The following is a 24,577-nucleotide window of genomic DNA, read 5'->3' as shown; positions in this document are numbered from 1 at the left end:
AAGGACAAAGTTTCACGCAAATCGAAGAAGGGTCGGGGCAACTGCTGTGTGAGTGGGCGGAGAATTACCTCCTTCGAAAAAGGCAAAACGTCAAAATTACCCCCCCACTAGAGGACGCTGAAACTTGGGGTGATGTTTTCATTATAATGCAGCGGCCTCAAATTTAAATCATTAAATTTGTCCATTTTTCGAACCTCACCACAGTTCTGACCATGCGCGCTTACGCAAGCATAAATAATTTTACCCGTCGACACGCGTTGCGCGACAAATAATTAAGCTTATGTACAGGTGTGGATCATGAGTCATCCTCACCTGAAATGCCCTTTATTAATTTTCGCCAATTATTAGGCAATCAAAAAAATGGTTAAGCTTTCAATTATGAATGTGCGATGTTATTCCACAGGGGAAATTGAAAGTGTGGCTTAACCAAATTCATTGGCATTTTTGTTCAATGGAGAATTTGACCTTCTCATTATTGACTTACATTTTTGAGAATATTTGAGGAACATAATTTTGATATTCCAATAACATAATTTAAAGTTTCACGACAATGGTTCGAACCCATGACTTCCGATTTTGAGTTGTACTCACTACACCATACGGAAAGTCATGAAGAATTGCAGAGGTCTGCACAATTTAATTCATGAGGTTCATCGATGCTTCTCATCGGAACGGACAACTTTTAGCAGAACAAAACTTAGTAGAGTTTTCGGGGACTGACTATAAAAACCCAAAATTCTTGAGAAGGGTCGATTAGTTCCAGTCAGTTCCAGCCAGCTCAACTCCAGTCCAGTTCCAGAAGACGCCCCAGACCAGCCGGACCCGCCATCAGCCACCAGTAGCAGAGGCCCCAGTCCAGCCGGACTTAGCGGTGGAGGCTGCAGTCCGCCGGGACTTAGCCGCCGGGAAGAGTCCGCCGGGACTTAGCTGCCGTGAAGAGTCCACCCGGGACTTAGGAGTTCGGGGGTCTGGCATGGCTCAGCGCAGAGGTCTGGAGGACAAGTCTGGCTTCAACATAGAGAATTGACTCGACGAAGATCTTAATGCAATGTGATGTGATCGTGCGCGTAAAAGTTGAGAGTGTTACCGCAAAAATGTAATCTTTAAAAAAAAGTGTAATAGACAAATAAGTGAAGTTTACTGATCTGTTTTGACTCTGCAAGTACATATCACAAAATTCCTGAAAGCCTAAACCGCTCGGGCCGTTCAATAACCTACAGCGAGTAAATTGGTTTGAAATTGTTTTATTTCATCATAAAATCGACATTTATAGCAAATTATACCGTTTTCAGGTAAGAAATAAATTGCTTAATTGATATAAACGAAAATATTTATGTGATGGCTGATTTAACCAGTTCATTGTCTGATTCAAAATAAGGGAATGTTTTAATCAACCAAAACCTAACTAATCCATTAAGAATGTAGATTATTCAAGTGGACACATATTTTTTAAAGTCACTTCTAGCATAAAAGCAAAGCTCTGCTTGAAAAATGGTAATTGAAATGATTTTCAAAATTAGCAATCTAACCTCATTCTCGCGTTTGCAATCCCGATCTCAGAATTTTCAATGAATAAGGCAACTTAGCAAAAACATTGAAAGGTCAGTCGATAGAACTTTTTATTTCTTACCTCCTGTTAACTTTATTTTATTCCAAAAGATCAATTTTCTTTCAATAAACCATAAAATAGTTTTCACTCCCCTTTACACTTATCGCGCAAAAACGTAAACGTAACCTTGCACCAAAGTTCTCCTACTCGAATGTAGGTGGCGACTAGAGTTTATAGTTTTGGTTTTGGGGGCCTATAAAATATTGCGCGTATTCCCAAAAAGGACACGCGGCATACCAGCCTCGAAACGGCGCGCCGCACTTTCGACATATGCGCGCTGTCAAATCCCATACTGTGCGTTTTGTTTTTGTTGATCTTCTTCTTCGAATGGAATGGCATTGTTGCCGGGAATATTTATTATTGCACCAAAAGTGCAGAAAATCGCTGGCAACCGGCAACTGGCATCAGTGTCTGCGGCACATTCTGAAATGCCGCACGGCATGTACCTTCGAGAGAAACGGACAATAAATACAAAAAAAAATAGTTCTGCTACTTGACACTATTTCACATGGCGCTTACGGTGCATGAAGTTGATTTTCTGTGTCTAGTATTTTCTTCGATATTTTTGACAGCTCTTTGTTGTTGTTTACATTCAAAATAATTCTAATGTGTACTCCAGCTAGTGATTGCTTGAGTTTAATTCCACAAGTTTATTCAATTTATTCGTGATCCAAAATGATGAACCCCATGGGAATGCACATGCAGCAGCCGGGCGTCGGCCCCGGCGGACCGGTTGGCATGCCCGGAGGACCCGGCGGTCCCGTCGGGGTCGGCGTTTCGCCGGTCATGATGCAGAGCCCCCAGATGCAGCAGCAGCAGGTTCAACAACAACAGCAACATCAAGCCCAACAACAACAACAGCAGCAGCAACAGGCCCAGCAACCCGAAAAGGTGGACAACATTGCCAAGGTTAAGGCCCTGGTTGGGCCACTGCGGGACGCACTGTCTACGACGATCAAAACCTCGGCCCAGCTGCTGCAGCAGAACAACTTGAACGACGCTGGGACGTAAGTTGGAGCGGGGTTTATGTGGACGGGATGGAAGTTATGGAAATCATGCTATTTGAATTTCAGTAAGGGAGGTGACCTCAATGCTCCGACTCCCAAATTCGACAAACATCTTGAGGAGTTCTATTCGATTTGCGATCAAATTGAGCTGAATCTGGTAAGAACTTACACCTAAATTATGTGAAGATGTCATCAAAAATAAACAATAAACACTCGATTTGCTTTATTCTAGAAAACGGCAAAACTCTGTATGCAGCAGGGTGCCTCCTCCCAGCAGTATCTGCCCATTCCGGTGGCCCCGACGCAGCCCAATCCGGCCGAAACGAACGCCCTCTCGTACAGCCAGTATCTGGACGTGGTCAAGATCCAGATTGGCTACGCCAAGGATATCCACGATACGCTCATCTGCGCGGCTCAAAACATTTCGCCCAGCGAATAGCGCTAGCCGTACGGACCAGAGGATGACGGATGGCATTCGGTAAGGTAATGAAAGGTTTGCGTAAGCTTATTTTTGAAATCTGTGTCACTTTATTGGATATGGCAACTAGAACTAGAATCGTTTAAAATAAATTAAAATTTAAGGAGGATCATTTTTCACACTCAGAGTATGCGGAATTTTCAATTCCCTGTTTTTCCTTGCCGTTGATGACCGCCATCTTTTGCGCCTTCCGGTGGTACTGCCGGATGTGGATGTCCGTCAGCTTGCGCTTGTTATCGGAGAAGTAAATTTCAATGTCCTCCAGGGTGCGCTTCTCGGTTTCCGGCAGAAAGAAGTACACGAACAGCACTCCTATGCAGCCGCAAATACCGTAAAACAGTATCACACCCGGCAGAGATAGAGAGCTCTCGAGGTTGAAGTAAGTTTTCGTCGTGACGAACGTCATGGCGTAGTTGAGGGCGGCCGTAATTCCACAGGCCATGCTGCGACTCCTAAAAAGTTGTGAATCCATGTTAGTTTGTCTTTTAATTAACATTAATTTCTTCTTACTTGAAAGGAAACACTTCACTCAGCAATATCCAGGGCACCGGAAGCACTCCGACACTGGTAGAAAACGCCAGCAAGAAGAACAACAGCATCGGAATGTAGTTCAAACCATCAGCGGTATTAACCTTCTCATGAACATCAAACGAAGTCCATCCGGGAGGAAACACGTTAAAAGCATAGATCGCCAGCGAAATGCAAGATAGCGACGTAAAGCACAGCGAGAACAATGCCAACCTCCGTTTTCCAACAAACTTAATACTCATCATGCAGACGATATTCGCCATCAGTCCCAACAGCCCCGTCGAAACCGTTGCCCAGTTCGCATCCAACGGAACTCCGTACGCCTGGAAGATCTGCACCAAGTACGGCCGCATCCCGGTCAATCCACTCAGCTGCCCGAACAAAAACAGCAACATCACCAGCACGAACGGCCTCAGGTTCCGCTTCCGCATCAGCTCCTGCAGCTTCATCCACTCCGTCGGCGGCGGATGGTCACACTTGACGCTTTGCGCCTTCTGGCAGGGCGTACACTTGGCCGCGTTCGCACTGTACCGTTGCATCTCCTGGAACTCCTTCTCGACGGCCTTGGGCGAAACCCACCCGCGGAGCCACTGCAGCGATTTGCGGGCGTCCTCCTTGCGGTCCTTCGACAGCAACCACATGGGCGTTTCCGGAACGAAGCAGATCGCAATCATGGTGGCCAGCGGGATCGATACGCAGATGGCGGCCGTTATGCGCCACGTGGTGACCGTCCCGAGCAGGTAAACCATAAAGAAGCCCAGCATGACGGCGACGCCGGCGCAGGACGTGAGGATGCCGCGGATCGACGGTTGGCTGCAAGGAGAACAGATTCTTATGAACTTTTGTTTCAAGCGTTTTTTGATTAGGCGTTGTTGACAGAATTGAGATTTGCCTCTGATAAACTGATTATGGAATTAGAACATACAGTTGCTTCAGCAGACTTATTCGAAAATCAAGCAAGGTTCTATTAGGCCCTTTATGAACTATTCAAGAAGCTCAAACCCTGACTGAGTGAAAGTTATAAACATGGTAATTGAAAAACTAACGATAACCCTCCTAATCTTCACTTTCAAGGATCAACTTAATCACATTCGCTTCTAAAAAGGACATACTTGAAGACTTGACTGTGAAGTCGGTGATCGAGAACCCGGGCAGACGGTTATAACAAAATTCATGCCATTTCACAAACAAATACTGTTAAAATAACAGAAAGTGTTATGGAATCTTCTTAAAAAATCCATTTTCGCATACGAGTTTAATAACAGTTAATGTTATCATAACAACATTTGTTATTGGTTTGATATTGGTTGAAAGCCAAAAAAACTTTGTTTTATCACTTGGGAATAGTGACTGAGAAATATCTATAAAGGCATTTGTTTTTCTCACAATGGATCACGACGAAATCCTAATAGCTAATTTTGCAAACCAACTCACCAAATTTCCCCCACATACGTCACAATGGGCGCCTCCATAAATCCAACACCCAGCCCGAGCAGTATCGCCGCAATGTACATCTCCTCCAGCGAACCGGCAAAGTGCAACATCAACCAACCGATGATGTGTGGAATGTTCACGAGGATCATGGACCGCTTCCGCCCTAGCGGCTCCAATATAATACCGGACAGGACGCTCCCAATCGGCTGACAAATGTACGCCACACTACCTGAAAGTATTTGTCGTTTTTCTTTAGAATGTCTTAAGAATAAAATTGGGGATCCTCACCAAACCACGACGCCTGCGCCGGGGTAAAGTGCAGAAACTCGTCCGGGGCCCGGTTCTTCAGGCCTCGCAGTGCCGGAATGACGATGGTCGGGAAGGCCACCGCCATTCCCAGATCGAGCAGGAGAAAGTTTTTGGCCGTGCTGGCCAGAATCTGCGGCAGGATGGTGCGGAATTTGCCAGCTTCCCGGTACTCGCCGTCGCTGTCGTGGTCCGCTTTGCCATTCTTGGTGACCTCTGCCGGCGCCGTCCCGTTCACACTGGGGCTGTCCGCGTTGATTGTGTAAACTGACTTCCTGAAAAGTACAGCGAATTGTTGAGAAGATCGTATCGCGTGCCCAACCCTCGTGTACTAACCCCATGATGGTTCTGCACCGACTGAGCTCGCGCTAGGATCGGAACTTGGCACTGGGACGCAAGATTGCGGTCGTTGCTGGTTTAGGCAAATCGCAGCATCTTGTCCTCCAGAGTTGGTAGCGTTATCTGTGGACAGAGAAAGAAAGCAAACAACCGTTTCAAGATCACTGGATTCATTGATGATCGAGGCACACACATGGTCGTATGGAAAGAAGATTGCTCCCATCCAGCTCGATCCGGATTGTCCCCAGACGGCCTGATAAGGAGTGTTTTGACTTCTGGATTGACTGGTTTTACTATCAATACCCTTCTACGCAAGAAAGACCGCCAGGGTAGAGTTTCAGATTGATGACAAGCTAGTTTTATTTGTGGCAGTTCGCTTATCAACTAGTTATTCATTGTCAAATAAAAACGTAGTCAAAATAAGTCCCAATATTTGTACTTGTCGGAATTTCCCCTTAGAAAGTAAGTATGAAAACCCTATAAAACTGTACAACATGCGGTTTTACGATGCGGCGTTGTCCTTCGCGCGGTATTTTGATAAGTGTTGGCGGCAATTAACAAAACAAATCACGGGTCAAGCAAACGGCTTCTGAGCTGAGCCGCTTGCCGTTACGTGCCACTTCGTAACATGGATTATACTAGAACTTGTTGCGCGTCCCGTTACGCTGATGGTATTGCTTTCCAGCTGGTGACCTACATCATGATTTGATTAGTATTTTTACTCTTTCTGTAGGGTAGAACAGTCATAATTGAGACACGGGTAATAATGATAAAATGGTTCTCACAATTCGTAGTTTCAACCAATCAGGCTCATATTTGGGGGAAAGGTGTGTCTACTGGATACAGTTCTGCTATAAAAGTGGCTTTGGCTATGGTCGCTCCCTTGAAAAAAATATTCATGAATGTTTGATTCTGGAGTGTAAAAAGAAATTATGGACAAAAATGACTTTTTCGCTCGTAGGCTGCTATTAACACCAAAACTAACATTTTTTCAATATTCTTTAGACATTATATAGGGAATGAGTTGGGCTACAATGTTCTTTCATTAGGTTTGAACCAAAATTAAGAATATACCCAGAATCCAGGGCTATCTCATTGTTCCCCACTTCTTTCAGCCCATGGGTAACAATGAGACACTCTGATTTTTCTTCATTAAACTTTTACAAATCTATGGAAATCTTTTAAAACATGAATTGGAAGTGATTTTTGGCATATTTATTGAGTTTTAACTTCATTTAACCAAAAATATAAACTTATTTGGTACAAATATATAGATTTTACAAAATTTAAATAATTTTTAAGTATAACTTTTGTTCATTGAAGTTTCAAGTTGGCAAAATTTCTTTAAAATGTTGAAGGTAAGTCACCTGCAATGGAACAGCATTTTCTTGACAAATTGTATAAAGAAATGATTTTTATTTGGTCGTTTTGAGGTTTCCAGCTTGGATGTTGGGGTTATTTCAAAGAAAGCTAGAATTCTGGTAAATTTGGGTTGGGAATTTTTTATTTGAGGTCAAATGTGTAATTCAGAGTCTCTTGAGGTACATTCATATGAAATTTGATGGATATGAACATAAACACATCGATTCCATCGACTTTTCTGAAGAAGAATCCTATAGAATCGAAAAAAAATCTTCGAAAAAAAAGTTGCTCTAGACCCCCCGACGAAATGTTTCGCCGGACCCCGCAAAATGTCGGGAAAGAGCCCATCTTTCATGGTGCCAAATATCAGGCTTGCCGAATTTTTTTTTATCTTAAGTTTGTTCTAGGAAACACACCGTGTTCCGAAAATAATATTTTTTTTAAATCCAGACTAACATTTCAAAAGAACGTAATATTGAATAATTGGCCCTTTTGCAATGTTAAACTTGATTTAAAAAACGTTACTTAATCCACCTTTAGGTGGTTGGTGCCTTCCTCTCATTTATAGAGTGATTACAATCCCCTAAAGTGTCCACATGGTTTATGGATCTCCCCTAACGTGATCGCAGCACCTAAGAGGTCCTAATAAAAATAAGTGACGAGTAAAAAAAATAGACTTCCTACAGACTTTTTGTCAAGATTATACAGACACCGCCTTTCAGGAAAATAGCATCCCTCTACAAGGCTTTTACGTGGCGATCAGACGGGACCAATTGAGGTTATGTAAATTCAGACCATTTTTTAAACTGCTTGTAATTTTAGATAGGTAAGTCAGATCTTAAAAATTCTTAATCCACAAGAAAGGTCTTCTCATATGCTTTCTAAAAATATATAACATGTGAGGGTTTCATGAAAAAAACACCCTTTTTACCATAATTTTAATTTAATATGAAACAGTTTTTCTAACATAACTTTTTAAACACATGATAAAACTGCATGAATTTAAATTGCAACTTAGGGGACGTTAAGACGGATCGATTAAAACCATTCCGGCCAAAATCGGTTGAGCCTGTGACAAGTTATTCCAGTGACATTGATTTGGTACACATGTCTACATACAGCCAAACACACAGACATTTGCTCAGCTGGTGATTCTGAGTCGATATGTACAAATGAAGGTAGGTCTAGGAGGTCTAACTAAAAAGTTCGTTTTTCGAGTGATTTTATAGCCTTTCCTCAGTAAAATGAGGAAGGAAAAAATATATTGTTTTCGGAAAGACCGGAAAGTTTCACGAATATTTCATAAATTATCGTTGAAAATCGGACCACAAGTTGCTGAGATATCGACATTAGAAAATAATGGGTTGTTTGGGTGAGATTTAGAAAACATCAATTTTCCTTTTTTTGAATCTTTGCATGCCAATATCTCAGCAACTAAGGGTCTTATCAACAAAGTTCAAAATAACAAAATATAGAGGAATTTCTCAACTTTATGAAAATATTTTTTCAAAAGTGGCAATATCTTAGCGACTAAGGGTCGTATAAACAAAGTTCAAAATGACAAGAGAGAATTTTCTCAACCTTTTAAAAAATATTTTTTTTCAAAAGTGGGCAGGGGCACTAATTTTAAAAAATTAATAACTGTGAGTATTTTTTTAAGTTACCTGCAAATGGCTATAACTTAAACAGTGAACCTTATCAAAATTTTACTGAAGTACTTTTTGATTGCAAATTTTATTTTATATCGAAAAATGAAGTTGAAAAATTTGCATAATTCGGTCAAAGATTTTTTGCACATTCTGGAAATTTCTAAAAAGTTGGCATTTTATGTCGCCTAAAATATATCAGAAAATAGTTAAAAATTGTTTTTTAAGTGACAAAAAGAGAAATTAAAAATCACCAAAAAAAATTTTTACCGTGCATCATTTTTTATTCACTTTAGTTCTTATCCATACCTACAACTTTGCCGAAGACACCAAATCGATCAAAAAGTTCCTTCAAAAGATACAGATTTTTTTTAATTTTGAATAGAAAAATTGATATGGACAAACTAAAAATGCAAAATGACTTCTTTGGGCATACCAAAGGCTCCAAAAAACTTTCAGCCGAATAAAAAAATAAAAAAAATAAATCGAATGATCGAAAGCCAGAAAATTGCTCATATGCGAAATTTTCTTATATTTTCAAAAAGGGTAATTTTTTACCAACTCACACGAAATCGGGGAAAGTTGCCCAGACCCCTCTTCGATTTGCGTGAAACTTTGTCCTAAGGGATAACTTTTGTCCCTGATCACGTATCCGAGGTCCGTTGTTTGATATCTCGTGACGGAGGGGCGGTACGACCCCTTCCATTTTTGAACATGCGAAAAAGAGGTGTTTTTCAATCATTTGCAGCCTCAAACGGTGATGAGATAGAAATTTGGTGTCAAGGGGACTTTAATGTGAAATTAGACGCCCAATTTGATGGCGCCTGAAAAAACGTATTTTTCATCGAGAAAAACACCAAAAAACGTTTTAAAAACTCTACTATTTTCCGTAATTTGACTGTAAAATTTTTTGGAACATGGCATTTTAAGGGAAATTTAATGTACTTTTAGAATCTAAATTGACCATTTCGTGTTTTTTCTAACTATGCAGGGTTATTTTTTAGAGTGTAATAATGTTCTACAAAGTTGTAGAGCAAACAATTACAAAAATTTTGATATGTGAAGATAAGAGGTTTGCTTGTAACACTCACGAGTTATTGTGATTTTACGAAAAAAAAGTTTTGAAAAAGTTGGTCGTCGTCGATCATTGCTGTTAATCGTCACCCGCGACAGACACAATTTTAACATTAATTTGCAAAAGCTATGAGAAAAAGTCAAACCAATCTTAGATGTCTATAGCTCATTTTAAATCTCTAATCTAATCTAATCTAATCTAACACAAACGCAGCCAGTCCGATGAAAGCATGCTGGAAAGTCTTGTGATTAGATTACGCCCCAAGCACTTTTAGATGTCTATAGCTCATTTTAAAGTGCTTTAAAAGACCTTTCGAATGCATCTAAGAGAGTTGGAATTGATGAAGTTTTGCGGAAATGCGAGCAATTTTATGATTTTTCATGTTTTTTGGACCTCAAACTCTAATACCCGTTTTACCCCACTTTCTTTTGTCGTAGATGGCTCATATTTGGCATAGGTTCATCTCATGTATAGACAAACAAACGCTGAAAGTGTCATCAAAATCGGAGCACCTCGATACGGCCTGTTTCACATTGGTGAAAAACTCGCTCTTAAGCTCAATTTTAAGACCCAATTCTAAAGAGAAAAATATAAATTTATGTTTTTACATGAAAATGGCCCCCCTAATAAAAAAAAAATTATCTTAAATCAATTTTTGATTTCGCTTTGAGAAAGAAATTTCAATAACTTTGCTGTCCACATTTTCAATACTTTCTAAAAACAATGTTTTTTAAATAATCTCTCCTTAACCAGAATTTTCAGCATCACGCACTGTGGCTCAAAATATGTCTTTTTCAGTTCCCTAAAAATTATTTAAAAAATTCGAAAATAGAAAATGGGAAATTCAACATTAAGTCGCGGCACTCAGTGTGGAACTAGCTTTCGTACGAACGTACCATAAATGTCTTCCATCGACATAGGTAATACATGGACCAAGTTTTATCCAAATCAATAAGTACAAAAAAGAGTTGATTTTTTAAATCGTAGAAATCCATTTCACTATGGTTTCAGCGTTTTAAATCATTATTTTGTTATAAATAATCTGTAGCCCCAAATGTAAATTCCCAAAGTACGCAGAATAGGGCTTCGCAAATTAGTAGATCAATTATTTCAATTCGTGTAATTTCCGCGCTCGTGAGATTTTCGACCAAGTGTTCAATTATCGCTTGAACCCGTGGGATTTCCCACCCGCACGCAACTCGTGACAAATTCTATTTGATTTCGCGAAGCAAACATGTGATTTCAGTTTATTACTACCATCACGATAAGCTGATCGGCATCCCGTGTCGAGCCATTATAACGCGTTCAATTTTTCAATTATGCAAAGGTCTAGCGCGGAAGCGGTCAACTGTGAAGAGCAGCGACTAGTTGGAAATACAAAATACGACATTTATAAGGAAAGATGTAATTGCTCTTGGAGTTGTTGTCAGCTGGTATGACTTATCAGAAGTAGGTAGTGTTTAATAGAATCAACAGGGAAGCCTTAAAGATAAGAGGGAAGAGAAGCTTAACCAATTTCAAGTCTTCCATCAGGTACGATCAACGACTGACTTCCATTCTAGATCTATCAATGAACAATGCAATTGCGACTGTGTGGTGGCCTTCACCGCGGCATAATTCAACTCTTTGTGTGGTTTCACTCTTCATGCCGCTTAATGTTAGATGAGTTGGTAGGGGAGAACTTCCAACATTTGCAGGTGACCTGAGTGACTAGATTATCAAATGTTTGTATTCGTAAGTCTGATCAGACTGACAGATCATTCAAAAGTTGATTTTTTAAAAGAATTTAAGTATCGTCAAAAACATTTGCTTGCCTTCCCCTATAACTCATATTGATATGTATTACAGTGCAAGCGGTCAATGGCTTTCAATTTTGTGATTGGCATTATAACATTATGACAACATATCAGCCAACACTGTTTCAGCATATTTTTTAGTTTTTCTACTCTTATTCACAGTAAATACCAGAAAACACAAAAAAACATCCATTTGTAAACCTGTCCTATCAACGTCCAATGTAATCAACGATAATTTTCCCATAATAATACCACCATATTAAGTTAAACTGCTAGAAAAAATAATTATCGCAAAACAGTGTCAATTCATCACTTCAGTTACCGTTACCAAGGGGGAGACTTCAACGGGTGGCCACCAAGCGACAACACCGGCCTGGGGGAAGGCGCGTGTGTCAAGTTTATGCAAATCATCATGCTTCTAGAGAGCCCCGAGAACGGCGGCGATCGCGGCAAATAACCCAGTCGCAAAGTCTGTCAAATGGCAAATGTGATCATACCCAGCCTGAAGATGAGTGGTGGGACTTTGGCTGAAGTGTGAGGGGTGGGTTTTGCGCTGGAACCAGTTTAAGCTGTTTTGGTTTTGAGTTTTATGTGTTTCGGGTTTTCCTCGAATTGAACGGCAATCTCAGATTTATTGTTTAATTTTTATCTTGTAGGTTGTTGTATATTCTACATTTAATTTGACGTCAGTATTTTCTGTAGATTCAATAATGAATATTACGCCCTTTTGAAATGTTAGTCTTGATTTGAAAATATTGGTTTCGAAAAGATCGAAAAAAATCACGAAGGTTTCATTCTTTAACATTGAAAATCGGACCATTAGTTGCTGAAATATCGACATTTGAAAATGGAGGGTTGTTTGGGTGAAACTTAGAAAACATCAATTTTCCTGTTTTTTTTAACCTTTGCATGGCAATATCTCAGCAACTAAGGGTCGTTTCAACAAAGTTCAAAAAAGCGAAATATAGAGAATTTTCTCAGCTCGTCAAAATTATTTTTTTCATAATTGGGTAAACATGTGCACTAATTAAAAAAAATAAAAACTGCAACTATTAAAAAAAAAGTAACCTAAAAATGGTTATAGTTTGAAAACGGTGCACTTTATCAAAATTTCACTTAAGAACTTTTTGATTTCAAATTTAATTTACCATCAAAAAATGAAGTTGAAAATTTTTTTCGATCGATATTTCGATTTTTTGAAAAAACTGTATTGATTGAAAAATTCATAACTCGGTCAAAAATTTTTGCACAACCTGCAAATTTCTGAAAATTTGATGTCCCCTAAAAGAAATAAAAAATAAAAATAGTGTTTTTTTTTTGCAAATCAAGTTTTGAAAACAAAAAGTTAAATAAAAAATCACCAATTTTTTTACCGTGTATCATTTTTTCCAGTATAATCCGTATCCATACCTACAACTTCGTCCAAGATATCAAATCGATCAAAAAATTCCTTCATACATCATTTTTGTATGGACAGCTGCCAAATTTGTAAGGAAAATTAAATGGTCAAACTAATTATGCAAAATGGCTTCTTGGGGCATACCAAAGGCACCAAAAAAGTTTTAGCCTGATTAAAAAATAAAAAAAATCGAATGACCGAAAGCTGAGAGAATTGGTCAGCATAAAAAAATATATTTTTTCACCATTTTTTTATCCTTGCTTTACATTGGAATTCTACAAACAAATGAAAATATTTTTATCAATCCCAAACATGCTAAATATGATATTAAACGCAGGAAAATGAGTTTCAAATTGTTTTCAGTTGGTTAGACTTATATTTCCATTAAAATCAACAAATTACAATTACAAAAATAAAAATTTTGATGATGTTTCAAAATAGTAGTTTATGCAACATTTTGCGAAAACAAGAATTTTTCAACATGAGTCGTACATTTATCCAACGAGCTTTACCGAGTTGGAGAAATACGACGAGTGCTGAAAAAATCAAGTTTTGCAACGAGTTGCTTACAACATTTTTTGCAATTCCGAAAAACGTTTTTAAATAGAATTTTATGTCAAACATTTATGTGCTAAGTAAATTCACCGTTCAGAACAAAAAAAATATTGAAAAATGTTACTTTTCGATACAATTGTTGAAAAGGACTTTCCAGCAATCGTATTGATTTTCAAATCTGTTAATTTTGATAGTTGAAAGTAGGCAGTTTCACACAGCGGCAGTTTTTATCGCATTTGAGTTATTGATGAGCAATTCCATGTCAAATAGGGAATCGGTTTTACCCGACCCTCTCCGATTTCAATGAAACTTTGTAGACATGTTATCCTAGGCATATACAAGCCATTTTTGTGTAAATGGAGCCAGTTACACTCGATAATGACATTTGAGAAGGGCGTAAGTGTTTTAAATATTTTTGTATTTCTTATTTTAAATATTTCTGTATCTCGAAGCCGTTGCATCGCATCAAAAAGTGGTCAAAGACAAACTTGTAGGAAATTTGACGGGCTTTCCAAAAAAAATACACTGAAAGAAAAATACACGCCACTTTTATGAGATTTTTTGATTTTTCTGTTTAAAAGTCAAATTTGAAGGTGAGCTCACGATTTTTTTTCGTTCAAAATTTTTGTGAAAATAGCCTAAGATGTTACAAAAAGATTCACGAAAAATGCAGAATGGAGCAGCTCACCTAAAAAAATACAAAAATCATTTACTGAAACTGTTTTTTTTTTCAAATGTGCTCTAAACATCAAAATTTTCACAAACCGAACACAAGAGTCGATTCTCCAGACAATTTTACATAAAAGTCTCCATATTGACCATTGTCCTAAGTCGAATCCTTGTGAAGTTACAGCGGTTTAAAAAAAATTAAAAAATAGGTCTTTTGATGGTATTTGGCAATTTCTATGACAGACTTGATTTTTTAGTCTGAAAAATATTTTTAAAGGAAAGCTCGTCCAATTTCCCATAAGTTTGTCTTTGGCCACATTTCAATTGGATGTATAGGCTTACAGAATTTGATCAGAGTCGAGGGACATAAACTTCAAAAAATATTTGCAACGGCCTTATAGCTTTTAAAAGGAGGTTTCGATTGATGAAAGTAATAACAACGTTACTTAATCCACCCTTAGGTGGTTGTTGCCTTCCTCACATTTAGAGGGTAATGCTATCCAAAATAGATACACAAAGGGTGGACCATTCAGTGTTCTATCAACTTGATTCATTATTCATACCATTAGATTGGGTAGTCAGTTCTTCATAACTCAGGGCACTTATGTGTTTATAACTTTTGATAGAGTTGTCAGATCTGCAATCTACTGAACTCTTTGGAAAGATCTTTTGATCACCTATCCAATGACAGGTTGCATGATAGATCCGGACAACGTTTTCATCGAAATATATGAGATCCGGTCTATAAAAAGTGCATAAATAACACTTAAGTGCGCATAACTTTTGATAGGGTTATCAGATCTTCAAACTTTTGAACTCGTTGAAAAGGTCTTTCAAATACCTTTCTAAAAATGTATAACATGATGGGGTTTCTTACAAAAACCACCCTTTTTACAATCTTCCGGACTTTTGTTAGAATCGTTTTTTTAGCATAACTTTTAAAGTACTTTACTAAACTTTATAATTTTCAATAGCGACTCATGGGACCTCAAGACGGATCGAATGAGATCAATACGGTCCAAATCGGTTCAGCCAGTGCCGAGATAATCCAGTGCAAATTTTTTTGATCAACATCCCACCACACACACAGACATTTGCTCAGAATGTGATTCTGAGTCGATAAGTATACATGAAGGTGGGTCTAGGAGGTCAAATTTAGAATTTCGTTTTTCGAGTGATTTTATAGCCTTTCCTCAGTAAGGTGAGAGAGGCAAAAAACTCGAATATTAATACGCAAGCATTTTCGCTATGTTAATTTTTCAAAAATGTTGTTTTGATGGTGAAAACGGCAAAACTGATTAAAATAGATTACTTGGCCATAGGGGTTTATTTCTATACTATATTGTTTGTTTTTTAAAATGTAATTCAACGAAAAATGACGTGGAGAACAACTTTGGGAATTCCCTGTTACGTCACGTTATTATAACTCGCTAAAATTATGAAAATTTTGACGTCGTTTTTTTTCGCTAAACGCTGCTAATTTGCAAGCCAACAACAAACTTGCGGTTCATTTCTACGATTTCTGCGGCGGCTCACTCGTGTAATATTCACCGATTGCAGGATTGTGACTTACGCCAAACCAGTTCCACACGACATGTGAGAGACGTGCCCGCCGGCTTATATGAAAAATGCCTTAAAGCAGCTGTGTTTTTAAATACCTTTCTCATTAGATTCACATGTCTCTATTCATTGAAATGCGCCTGATCGTTACCTAGCGCCGGGGCTTTAGAACAAACAACTAATAAATACTGATGGTGTCCGGCACAAAGCAGTGACTTCAAGTCGGACTCACTTTGAACGTTATTAGTACAACAAAAAGGGGAAAGACTAAACAAACGAAGATGACTTCATTGAAGGTTTATAGTTTAGTCGGTTCAAGATGATTTGAGGACGAAGGTTATATTTTTGAAATTATCAATAAGTTGCAATTTTGATCGAAAGTAACAGACTCAGTTTGATACGAGAATCTTCTCGGCTAGTCGAAGACTTTCGATACCGGTTTTGGAAGAAACAGCGAAGAAAACCAACTTCGCGCAGAGTATAACTTGTTTAGAGAAAATACCGTAATTCGGGGTGAATTTACTCTCAAATTTGCAAAATTTTTAAGTTTAGAAATAAAGTTATCTAACTCACATTTTGGTCGAGCCCAAAATTTCTGTTAAACCTAGTGTTCAGTTTATCCAAAGAAACCTTTAGACCAAACCACTCGGTATGACTTTGCGGTTCTTAATTTACTTCGTTAATAAGATTTATCGCACGACGAGCTGATCTTGACAATCGCCGAGTTAGTTCGTTGGTGTTGTTAAGGTGCAAGTTAAGTGCTTATGTTTGACCTGTTTGACAGCATTTGGCCGACACGTGAGTGACCCACGACAGTTTTCTCACGCTGGTAGCAATTATCAGATGATTGATCTAACTGGAAGCAGATGGAAACATTTAATGGTCAATTTGTGGCGGTAATTAGTCATCGCAAATTTAGTTACTAATTTTGGTAAGTTATCAGGCCCTTCAAGTTATTAAACTCTTTTTATAGGTTGAGTAGTTTTGCCCAACAAAATCCAAAGCTTGCAAAAACAGCCTTGTGATATGTCATTGAAGTCAACATTTACAAACATTAAAACTCTCATTCATCCTACAATCATCACGTTTGAAGCTCGTTCAGGAAAACAAAATTTACGATCGTTTAAGTGCATCTGCGAATAGATAGGAGCCGCGCCCTTACGTTGACTTTACGCGTGAATCCCCACGCAAAACCTGTTCCATTTCTCCAAATGAGCATCTGACGGTGTGGCTCTGATGTTTGCAAAGAGTGATAATTTATAGTTCGTGCAGACGAGTTTCGCAAGTAGGTATAGGCAAATGGAGTAAGCCCACGCGTAATCAAAGTGTACAAGACAGTGTTTGATGTTGGAGATGACCGTTAGAAATTATTTATAATCAGGCCTATGACAAAGTTAAGCTGCAATTTCATTCAAGCTGTTGAACATTCTATTGGTTTTGAAAAGGCTAATAACAACCATTCATGACACTATTCACACTAAACTTAACAGAATGTGACTAGATTTTTCAACAGTTACATTTTTTAAACCATCCTAATACTTTAATTCGTTTAAGAGCAATTTCAGCTCAACTCAGGAATTTTTCTGGTACTTTTGTACCCAACCCTCTCCGATTTCAATGAAACTTTTTATCCTGGGCCTATATAAGCCATTTTTGTGTATATGGAGCCAATAGTACTCGAAAATAACATTTGAGAAGGGCGTAAGGTATTTAAATATTTTTGTATTTTGTTTTTTAAAAATTACTGTATCTCGAAGCCTTTGCGTCGTATCAAAAAGTGGTCCAAGACAAACTTGTAGGAAATTGGACGGGCTTTCTGAAAAAAAAAATACACTGAAACAAAAATACACGCCACATCTATGAGATTTTTTGATTTTTAAGTCTAAAACTTAAATTTAAAGGTGATGTCTCGATTTTTTTTTCGTTCAAAATTTTTGAGGAAATAGCCTAAAATGTTACCAAAAGACTGACAAAAATGCAGGATGGTACAGTCATCCCTCATATTCGGAACAGTTTACAGATCGGCCAATGTTCAAAAAATCATAGCAAATCGATCATTGAACTTAATGATTCGCTTTTACCTTCATAAGAAAGCTTTTCTTGCGATCTATCGAATGCTGTATCGAAAGTCCGCAAATTTTAACTTTTATATGAAGTTTTTGAAGAATTACTTTGACCCTTGAAATCCACAAATTCGGAACACTTTTTTCTTACAAATGCAAACAAACTTTGGATCTCTCCAAGAGTACATATTTATTACCAAATAATGATTTCACACACTGAAACCAATGAAACTCAAGCTTAGTGATGTTTTATACATGGTTTGATAACTTTTTTTTGTGAAAATATCAGTTAAATTCAGGTGTTCCACAATTGTGGGAAGCACAATAACATCCCACAATTATGAAACAGGCCATTTGGAGGCAGTGTTTTGCTGCACTGGACAAAATAGTGTTGTAATGAAGTTTTTTGTTCAAAAAGTCCTAATTTTACTAGTGAAATAGCAAGATAATGTCCAAATGAAGGTTCTAAAAATAGTAGGATCGACAGAAAAGCTACTTTTGGCATGCTTTTGACAAATTATCATAAAAGTGTTCCAAATTTGTGGGTGTTCCGAATATGTGGGATGACTGTATCGAACAACTGCAAATTTTAACTTTTATATCAAGTTTTTGAAGAAAAAATTTGACCCTTGAAATCCACAAATTCGGAACACTTTTTTCTTACGGATGTAAACAAACTTTGGATCTCTCTAGGAGTACATATTTGTAACAAAATAATGATTTCACACACTGCAACTAGTGATACTCAAGCTTAGTGTTGTTTTATACATGGTTGGATAACTTATTTTTGTGAAAATATCAGTTAAATTCAGGTGTTCCACAATTATGGGAGGCACAATAACAAACCACAATTATTATAAATATAAGAAAATATTCTTGAAATACAGTTTTTTGTTTAAAAAGTACTACTTTTACTAGTAAAATAGCAAGAGAATGTCCAAATAAAGGTCCTAAAAATAGTAGGGTCGAGAGAAAAGCTGCATTTGGCATGCTATTGACAAATTATCATGTAAGTGTTCCGAATTTGTGGGTGTTCCGAATATGGGTCATTCCATCTCAACTGTGCACGAAAAAGTCCAAATTTGAAAATTACCCTCTCCGATCCTGCTCAAATTTGGCAGGGCTGTTGATACTATCAAAACATGCAAGAATCCCGAATTTCATCCAAATCGGACCACCCCCTCCAATTTTGTACCTCTCCAAAAATTCGACTTTTTGGCGATTTTTGACCAAACCTCCTAGTTTCAAACGGCGATAGCTCAGGAACCACAAATCTTAGAAGGTCGGTCTTAGACTCAATTTTGAAGAAAATTGGACGTGGAATCCATTTCCGTGATCAAAATGTTGAATAATTTATTTTTTCTACCTGTATTGCGCAATTGAAAACTTTAAACGGCCGTATCTCAAAACACCCCAACTTATTTTTTTTATTTGACCTCACCATTGTGTTCCCCGGCCAATTTTACATAAGAATCACCTATCGACAAAAATGAATATGTTTCGTTCCAGAGATATCGAATTTTAAAGTTTTTTTTTCGAGATTACCTACATCAGCTTCATTCGCCGCATCTGCTAGAAGCACACAGGCGGGCTTATTAATAACTGCTACCTGTTGTTCTGGGAGATGATTAATTTAATTTATATTTTTACTTTTTTTTGCAAATTTTTATTCAAGTGGCTTTTTTATAATTTTTATTTTTATAATTTTACGCAAATATTTGTGCAAATGGCTAATAGGGAAAATTCTCGTATGTTTGACAGGTTAAGTCCTCGCTCCTAGTTTCGTCCAATTTGCTCATTTTCACTATTTAAACAACAAATTTTGCAAAACTTTTGATAGAAACTTGCTTGTTCACTTCTTATTGAGTTATTTATCACTCGATTTCAGTTGAAAACGCTTTTAATCAGCTGTAATTGAATGCCAAAGCTCTGATATGGCAACATTAGAGGAACGCTGGAATTAGGTGCTGTTCCCCTACCTAGATCAATCTATTTTTGTGAAAGAAATATTTATTGGGATATTTTTTATGCACCGTTTTTACGTGTTGCTAACCGTTTTAGAGTACCTCCGAGGCCATGACTAGGGCCTTTATCATGGGCAGTAGCAAAATAGTGCCATTCAACAAAAACCCCAAAACCTGCTTTATTTTTATTTTTAGTTTTAGTTTTTTTAGTTTATTATTGACACTTTGATTTGGCAAATCTGATTCATGGTTTAAAAGATTGATCATATTAAGTCAATTTTTATATTGTGAACAAGCTTCATTTGATTAAAAGATGATTTTGGTCAAGGTACATTTAATTAAAGAAAAATCCTTATGCGTGAGGCCAGCAGCCGTATTGTGTTCCAAGAATCCAAGAATGATAGAAGAAAAAAAAACACTGTTGTTCGGACGGTGTCAAAATCATCGCAACTAAATTCGCAGATCAAACTTTGTGATTTTCTTACATTTTTAAGTTTTATACTTTCCAGAAATCCTTTTCCTACTCCTTGTGATCGTCCTTCACAAGAGTACAACGTATCAACAAATTTTATTCATTTTGATTCATATTTTACTCAATAATGTATCGTGCACTTATTGTTCAGTGTTACTAACAAGATTAATTGCATTTTCCTGCTCGCTCCGTTGGAATCCAATTCTGCCCTTTACTGTGTGTCGTAATTGCTCTGTCCTGTGGGTTAACACAGAAATTCACTTCATTCATTTTTTGAGCAGATAAATTTTCTCGGTTAAACTCCAGTTTCCTACAGTGTTATACAGTTAATTTTTGCCCAATTTGATAAAGATTATTTATGATTTATTTCAATTATTTCAATAAAATACCAGGTAGCAATTGTTGATAAGCCCGCCTGTGTGCTTCTAGCAGATGCGGCGAATGAAGCTGATGTAGGTAATCTCGAAAACACAAAACTTTAAAATTCGATATCTCTGGAACGAAACATATTCATTTTTGTCGATAGGTGATTCTTATGTAAAATTGGCCGGGGAACACAATGGTGAGGTCAAATAAAAAAAATAAGTTGGGGTGTTTTGAGATACGGCCGTTTAAAGTTTTCAATTGCGCAATACAGGTAGAAAAAATAAATTATTCAACATTTTGATCACGGAAATGGATTCCACGTCCAATTTTCTTCAAAATTGAGTCTAAGACCGACCTTCTAAGATTTGTGGTTCCTGAGCTATCGCCGTTTGAAACTAGGAGGTTTGGTCAAAAATCGCCAAAAAGTCGAATTTTTGGAGAGGTACAAAATTGGAGGGGGTGGTCCGATTTGGATGAAATTCGGGATTCTTGCATGTTTTGATAGTATCAACAGCCCTGCCAAATTTGAGCAGGATCGGAGAGGGTAATTTTCAAATGCTGTTCCGCTTCAGATGGAATGACCCATATGTGGAATGACTGTATGTTTCTCCTAAAAAAATACTAAAATCATTTACTATAACTGTTTTTTTGAAAAGTGGTCTAAACGTCAACATTTTTAAAAACCAGTAGTGGGGATCCATTCTCCAGACAATTTTACATAAAAGTCTCCATATTGACCATTGTCCAATCCTTGGGAAGATACAGCGGTTTTAAAAATAAAAATGTTGAAAAAACGGGGTTTTTGGTGGTTTTTGGCAATTTCTATATGACAGACTTGGTTTTTCAGTCTCGTAAATATTTTTACCGGAAAGCTCGTCCAATTTCCCATAAGTTTGCCTTTGACAGCATTTCAATTGGATGTAAGGGCTTACAGATATAAGCTTAATTGCATTGCTAATAACTGAAAATAGAATATTTTTTTCAGTGTGGTAGAAACCAGTACAGTAAATTTGCTTACGTAAATATAAAAACGATATAAATCAAAAGCTGTCAAAGGCAAACTTATGGGAAATTGGACGAGCTTTCCGGTAAAAATATTTACGAGACTGAAAAACCAAGTCTGTCATATAGAAATTGCCAAAAACGACAAAAAAAACCATTTTTTCAACATTTTTATTTTTAAAACCGTTGTATCTTCCCAAGGATTGGGCATAGGACAATGGTCAATATGGAGACTTTTATGTAAAATTGTCTGGAGAATCGATCCCCACTACTGGTTTTTAAAAATGTTGACGTTTAGACCACTTTTCAAAAAAACAGTTATAGTAAATGATTTTTGTATTTTTTTGGGAGAGACATATGTACCATCCTGCATTTTTCATCAGTCTTTTGGTAACATTTTAGGCTATTTCCTCAAAAATTTTGAACGAAAAAAAATCGTGACATCACCTTTAAATTTAAGTTTTAGACTTAAAAATCTAAAAATCTCATAGATGTGGCGTAAATTTTTGTTTCAGTGTTTTTTTTTCAGAAAGCCCGTCAAATTTCCTACAAGTTTGTCTTTGACCACTTTTTGATACGACGTAACGGCTTTGAGATACAGTAATTTTTAAATTTCAAAATACAAAAATATTTAAATACCTTACGCCCTTCTCAAATGTTATTTTCGAGTACTATTGGCTCCATATACACAAAAATGGCTTAAATAGGCCCAGGATAACATGTCTACAAAGTTTCATTGAAATCGGAAAGGGTCGGGTACAAAAGTACCAGAAAAATTCCTGATTTGAGCTGGAATTGCTCCAAAACATTTCTGATAATTTTAAGCAAAATAATATCAATTGGAATCCGTTTAATGTCTCTCTTCAAACTACTCTTAATTGTTATCGATTTGCTTGCGCTCCAAAATCTGCCTAGAATCAGCATGGTTGAGATCTTCTCTGTACAAATGAGGGAAATTTTACTTAACAAAACAACTTAACAATTAACAATTTATTCATGAATATGGTGCATTAGCACTATAAACGTGAATATATTCCTTCGTGGTTCTCGCATTCCTGAATTTAATTCACGATTTCGAGAACTGATTTTTTTCCGTGTACAGAGACATTATACAAATCATGTGATTCCATTACCAAGAAACTCAAGTTTCACCGTGGATTCAAAATAAGTAAGACATTTATCACTGGAAACAACTATTTTCGTCTCAAAGACAAAATTATGTCGAACTGTGATTATAAACATGGTACTTGCTTGTTTAATTTAGGAGCCGCCTAAACAATTGCTTTGCTACTTCTCAACTCATGAATTGGGAACGAATTTTAAATAATTCGATACTCACGTGCGCTCTTAAACTAAATTCACTGAAATTCTTATCTGTTTACCAGAAAGCACACAAGCATCGATATGTTACAATATACATAGTTTTTTTCTGTTTTGATATACCATAAACTCCTAAGAGATAAAAAAAAATACCGGCAAAACAACACCAAACTTGGGTCAAGGTTAACCAGCTTTGTTTTTATGTGTTTGGAGTTTTACTGCTTGTTTACTCGATTCTGCCAGCGGTGACTAATTCAAACAAACAACTTTAAATATGCTTGACACTCCATCCCTATGCTTATTTTGATTATCAACCAATCAATCCGTGTACCCAACCAACTAAAATTACTGTGAAATGAAAAACAACACATGATTTCCGTTCCAGATTGAACCGTCAAACACGCATTAACTTAGATTTCATGAATACATCACAAAAACACATCGCATTTACCTTTCACAATAGTCAACTGAAGGTTTTGAATTACACGAACTGCAACTAATTTCACCAACTGATCACTCCAACTTCAAATCGTACCAAATTTGCAAGCCACACACTTACACACGTGATGCAATCAAATCTGCCACCTGAACACCTCTTTCTCAACACAAAACTGACCGTTTTTACTGCCTCTCGGCACCTCTGGCCACTTGCAGTCAATGCACTATTACGCAATCTGCTTAACTTGTCGAGGTACCTTTTGGTTTGAATAAATATTTCTATTTTCACAAATCACACCACTTCTCCCCACGAGTAAATGGATCTTCTTCACCGGGTTTCAAATATCTCACAAATCACAAGCAGCTCTCGCAAGACACAGTTGCTTTCCTTCCAGCATCCGGCCGTGCACTGTCCCGAAGGTTCACCGCTGGTAGCCGTTTTAAGGTCCCGTCCGCCGCAAGGCACGATTATGCGCGAGCTGTGTTTCGTTATTATGCTAACCACCGGAGCTTAGTCGTGGGGCAACCGAACTGGAAACGAAAAAAAAAGCTCGTATTGACGCGATCGCAGTTGAAGCCAGACTGGAGTCGCGCTCGCCGAGAGCACTGCTTTTTGGGGTTGGCTTCGGGCCCGGCAACAACCCCTGCGACAACGGCAGCTTACGGCGCCGATCATCTGGAGCGCAAATGTTAGTTGAGCCGGCGCGCGAAGCGTAAGCTTTCACTGAGAGAAGCTTTTGAGTGCGCGTGCGCAAATGTCGATGCTGAAAGCTTTCGGTGAAACGAAGTAAGTGATGTTTTTTGCCAAAAATAAAAATATTCCAAAATGTATGCAATTGCATTCATAATTTTTAAATCATATCATTGAGATCTTTTTGAAAAGTCGAATCAAGCCAAAAAAATGTTTCGGGGTAGCAAAACTCTTATTTCGTCGTTCTCGTGCTATGCACGTGCATTTTCGGCAAAATTGAGTTAAAAATGAAATTTTGTGCAGCTAACCATCCCGAAAGGGGTAAATAACACAGGAATACCAAATTTTGGTATTACTTGGGCTAATAACAGAGACCAAAATGTGCCCTTGGTTGCTCGGTAATAGATGGTAAAATGCCATGAAATCATACCAATATCATGTATAAGAGCAATTCTCTGAGATTTCGATCATTCGATTTTTTTTTGTATTTTTCAATCC

At 37.5% G+C, this 24,577-nt stretch overlaps 2 protein-coding genes across 2 annotated transcripts; one reads left to right on the top strand and one right to left on the bottom strand.

Moving 5' to 3' along the window:
- Nucleotides 1–2,194: 2,194 nt before the first annotated feature.
- On the top strand, nt 2,195–3,201 carry LOC6040152 (mediator of RNA polymerase II transcription subunit 29). Its single transcript, XM_001849555.2, has 3 exons — nt 2,195–2,616; nt 2,683–2,773; nt 2,849–3,201. Exons 1-3 carry the CDS (start codon nt 2,285–2,287, stop codon nt 3,053–3,055), a joined length of 630 nt encoding a protein of 209 aa, XP_001849607.1. The 5' UTR covers nt 2,195–2,284; the 3' UTR covers nt 3,056–3,201.
- On the bottom strand, nt 3,125–23,980 carry LOC6040153 (facilitated trehalose transporter Tret1). The gene is made up of 6 exons (XM_038263281.1): nt 23,402–23,980; nt 5,699–5,824; nt 5,345–5,637; nt 5,057–5,285; nt 3,605–4,435; nt 3,125–3,546 (listed from the first exon to the last, which is right to left on the bottom strand). Exons 2-6 carry the CDS (start codon nt 5,701–5,703, stop codon nt 3,204–3,206), a joined length of 1,701 nt encoding a protein of 566 aa, XP_038119209.1. The 5' UTR covers nt 5,704–5,824; nt 23,402–23,980; the 3' UTR covers nt 3,125–3,203.
- Nucleotides 23,981–24,577: the final 597 nt, after the last annotated feature.

The sequence above is a fragment of the Culex quinquefasciatus genome, chromosome 3, assembly GCF_015732765.1.
Source record: "Culex quinquefasciatus strain JHB chromosome 3, VPISU_Cqui_1.0_pri_paternal, whole genome shotgun sequence".
Taxonomy (NCBI): Eukaryota; Metazoa; Arthropoda; class Insecta; order Diptera; family Culicidae; genus Culex; species Culex quinquefasciatus.
The sequence above is the reverse complement of the archived record's forward strand: the minus strand, read 5'-3'. Positions and strand labels throughout refer to the sequence as shown.

Coding starts and splice junctions, on each gene's coding strand:
- LOC6040152 (XM_001849555.2), top strand. CDS start 2,285: ATGATGAACCCCATGGGAATGCACATGCAGCAGCCGGGCGTCGGCCCC. Junction 2,617..2,682: donor AACTTGAACGACGCTGGGAC/GTAAGTTGGAGC, acceptor TTTGAATTTCAG/TAAGGGAGGTGACCTCAATG. Junction 2,774..2,848: donor ATCAAATTGAGCTGAATCTG/GTAAGAACTTAC, acceptor GCTTTATTCTAG/AAAACGGCAAAACTCTGTAT.
- LOC6040153 (XM_038263281.1), bottom strand. Junction 4,436..5,056: donor ACGTATGTGGGGGAAATTTG/GTGAGTTGGTTT, acceptor TTCTCCTTGCAG/CCAACCGTCGATCCGCGGCA. Junction 3,547..3,604: donor AGTGAAGTGTTTCCTTTCAA/GTAAGAAGAAAT, acceptor ACAACTTTTTAG/GAGTCGCAGCATGGCCTGTG.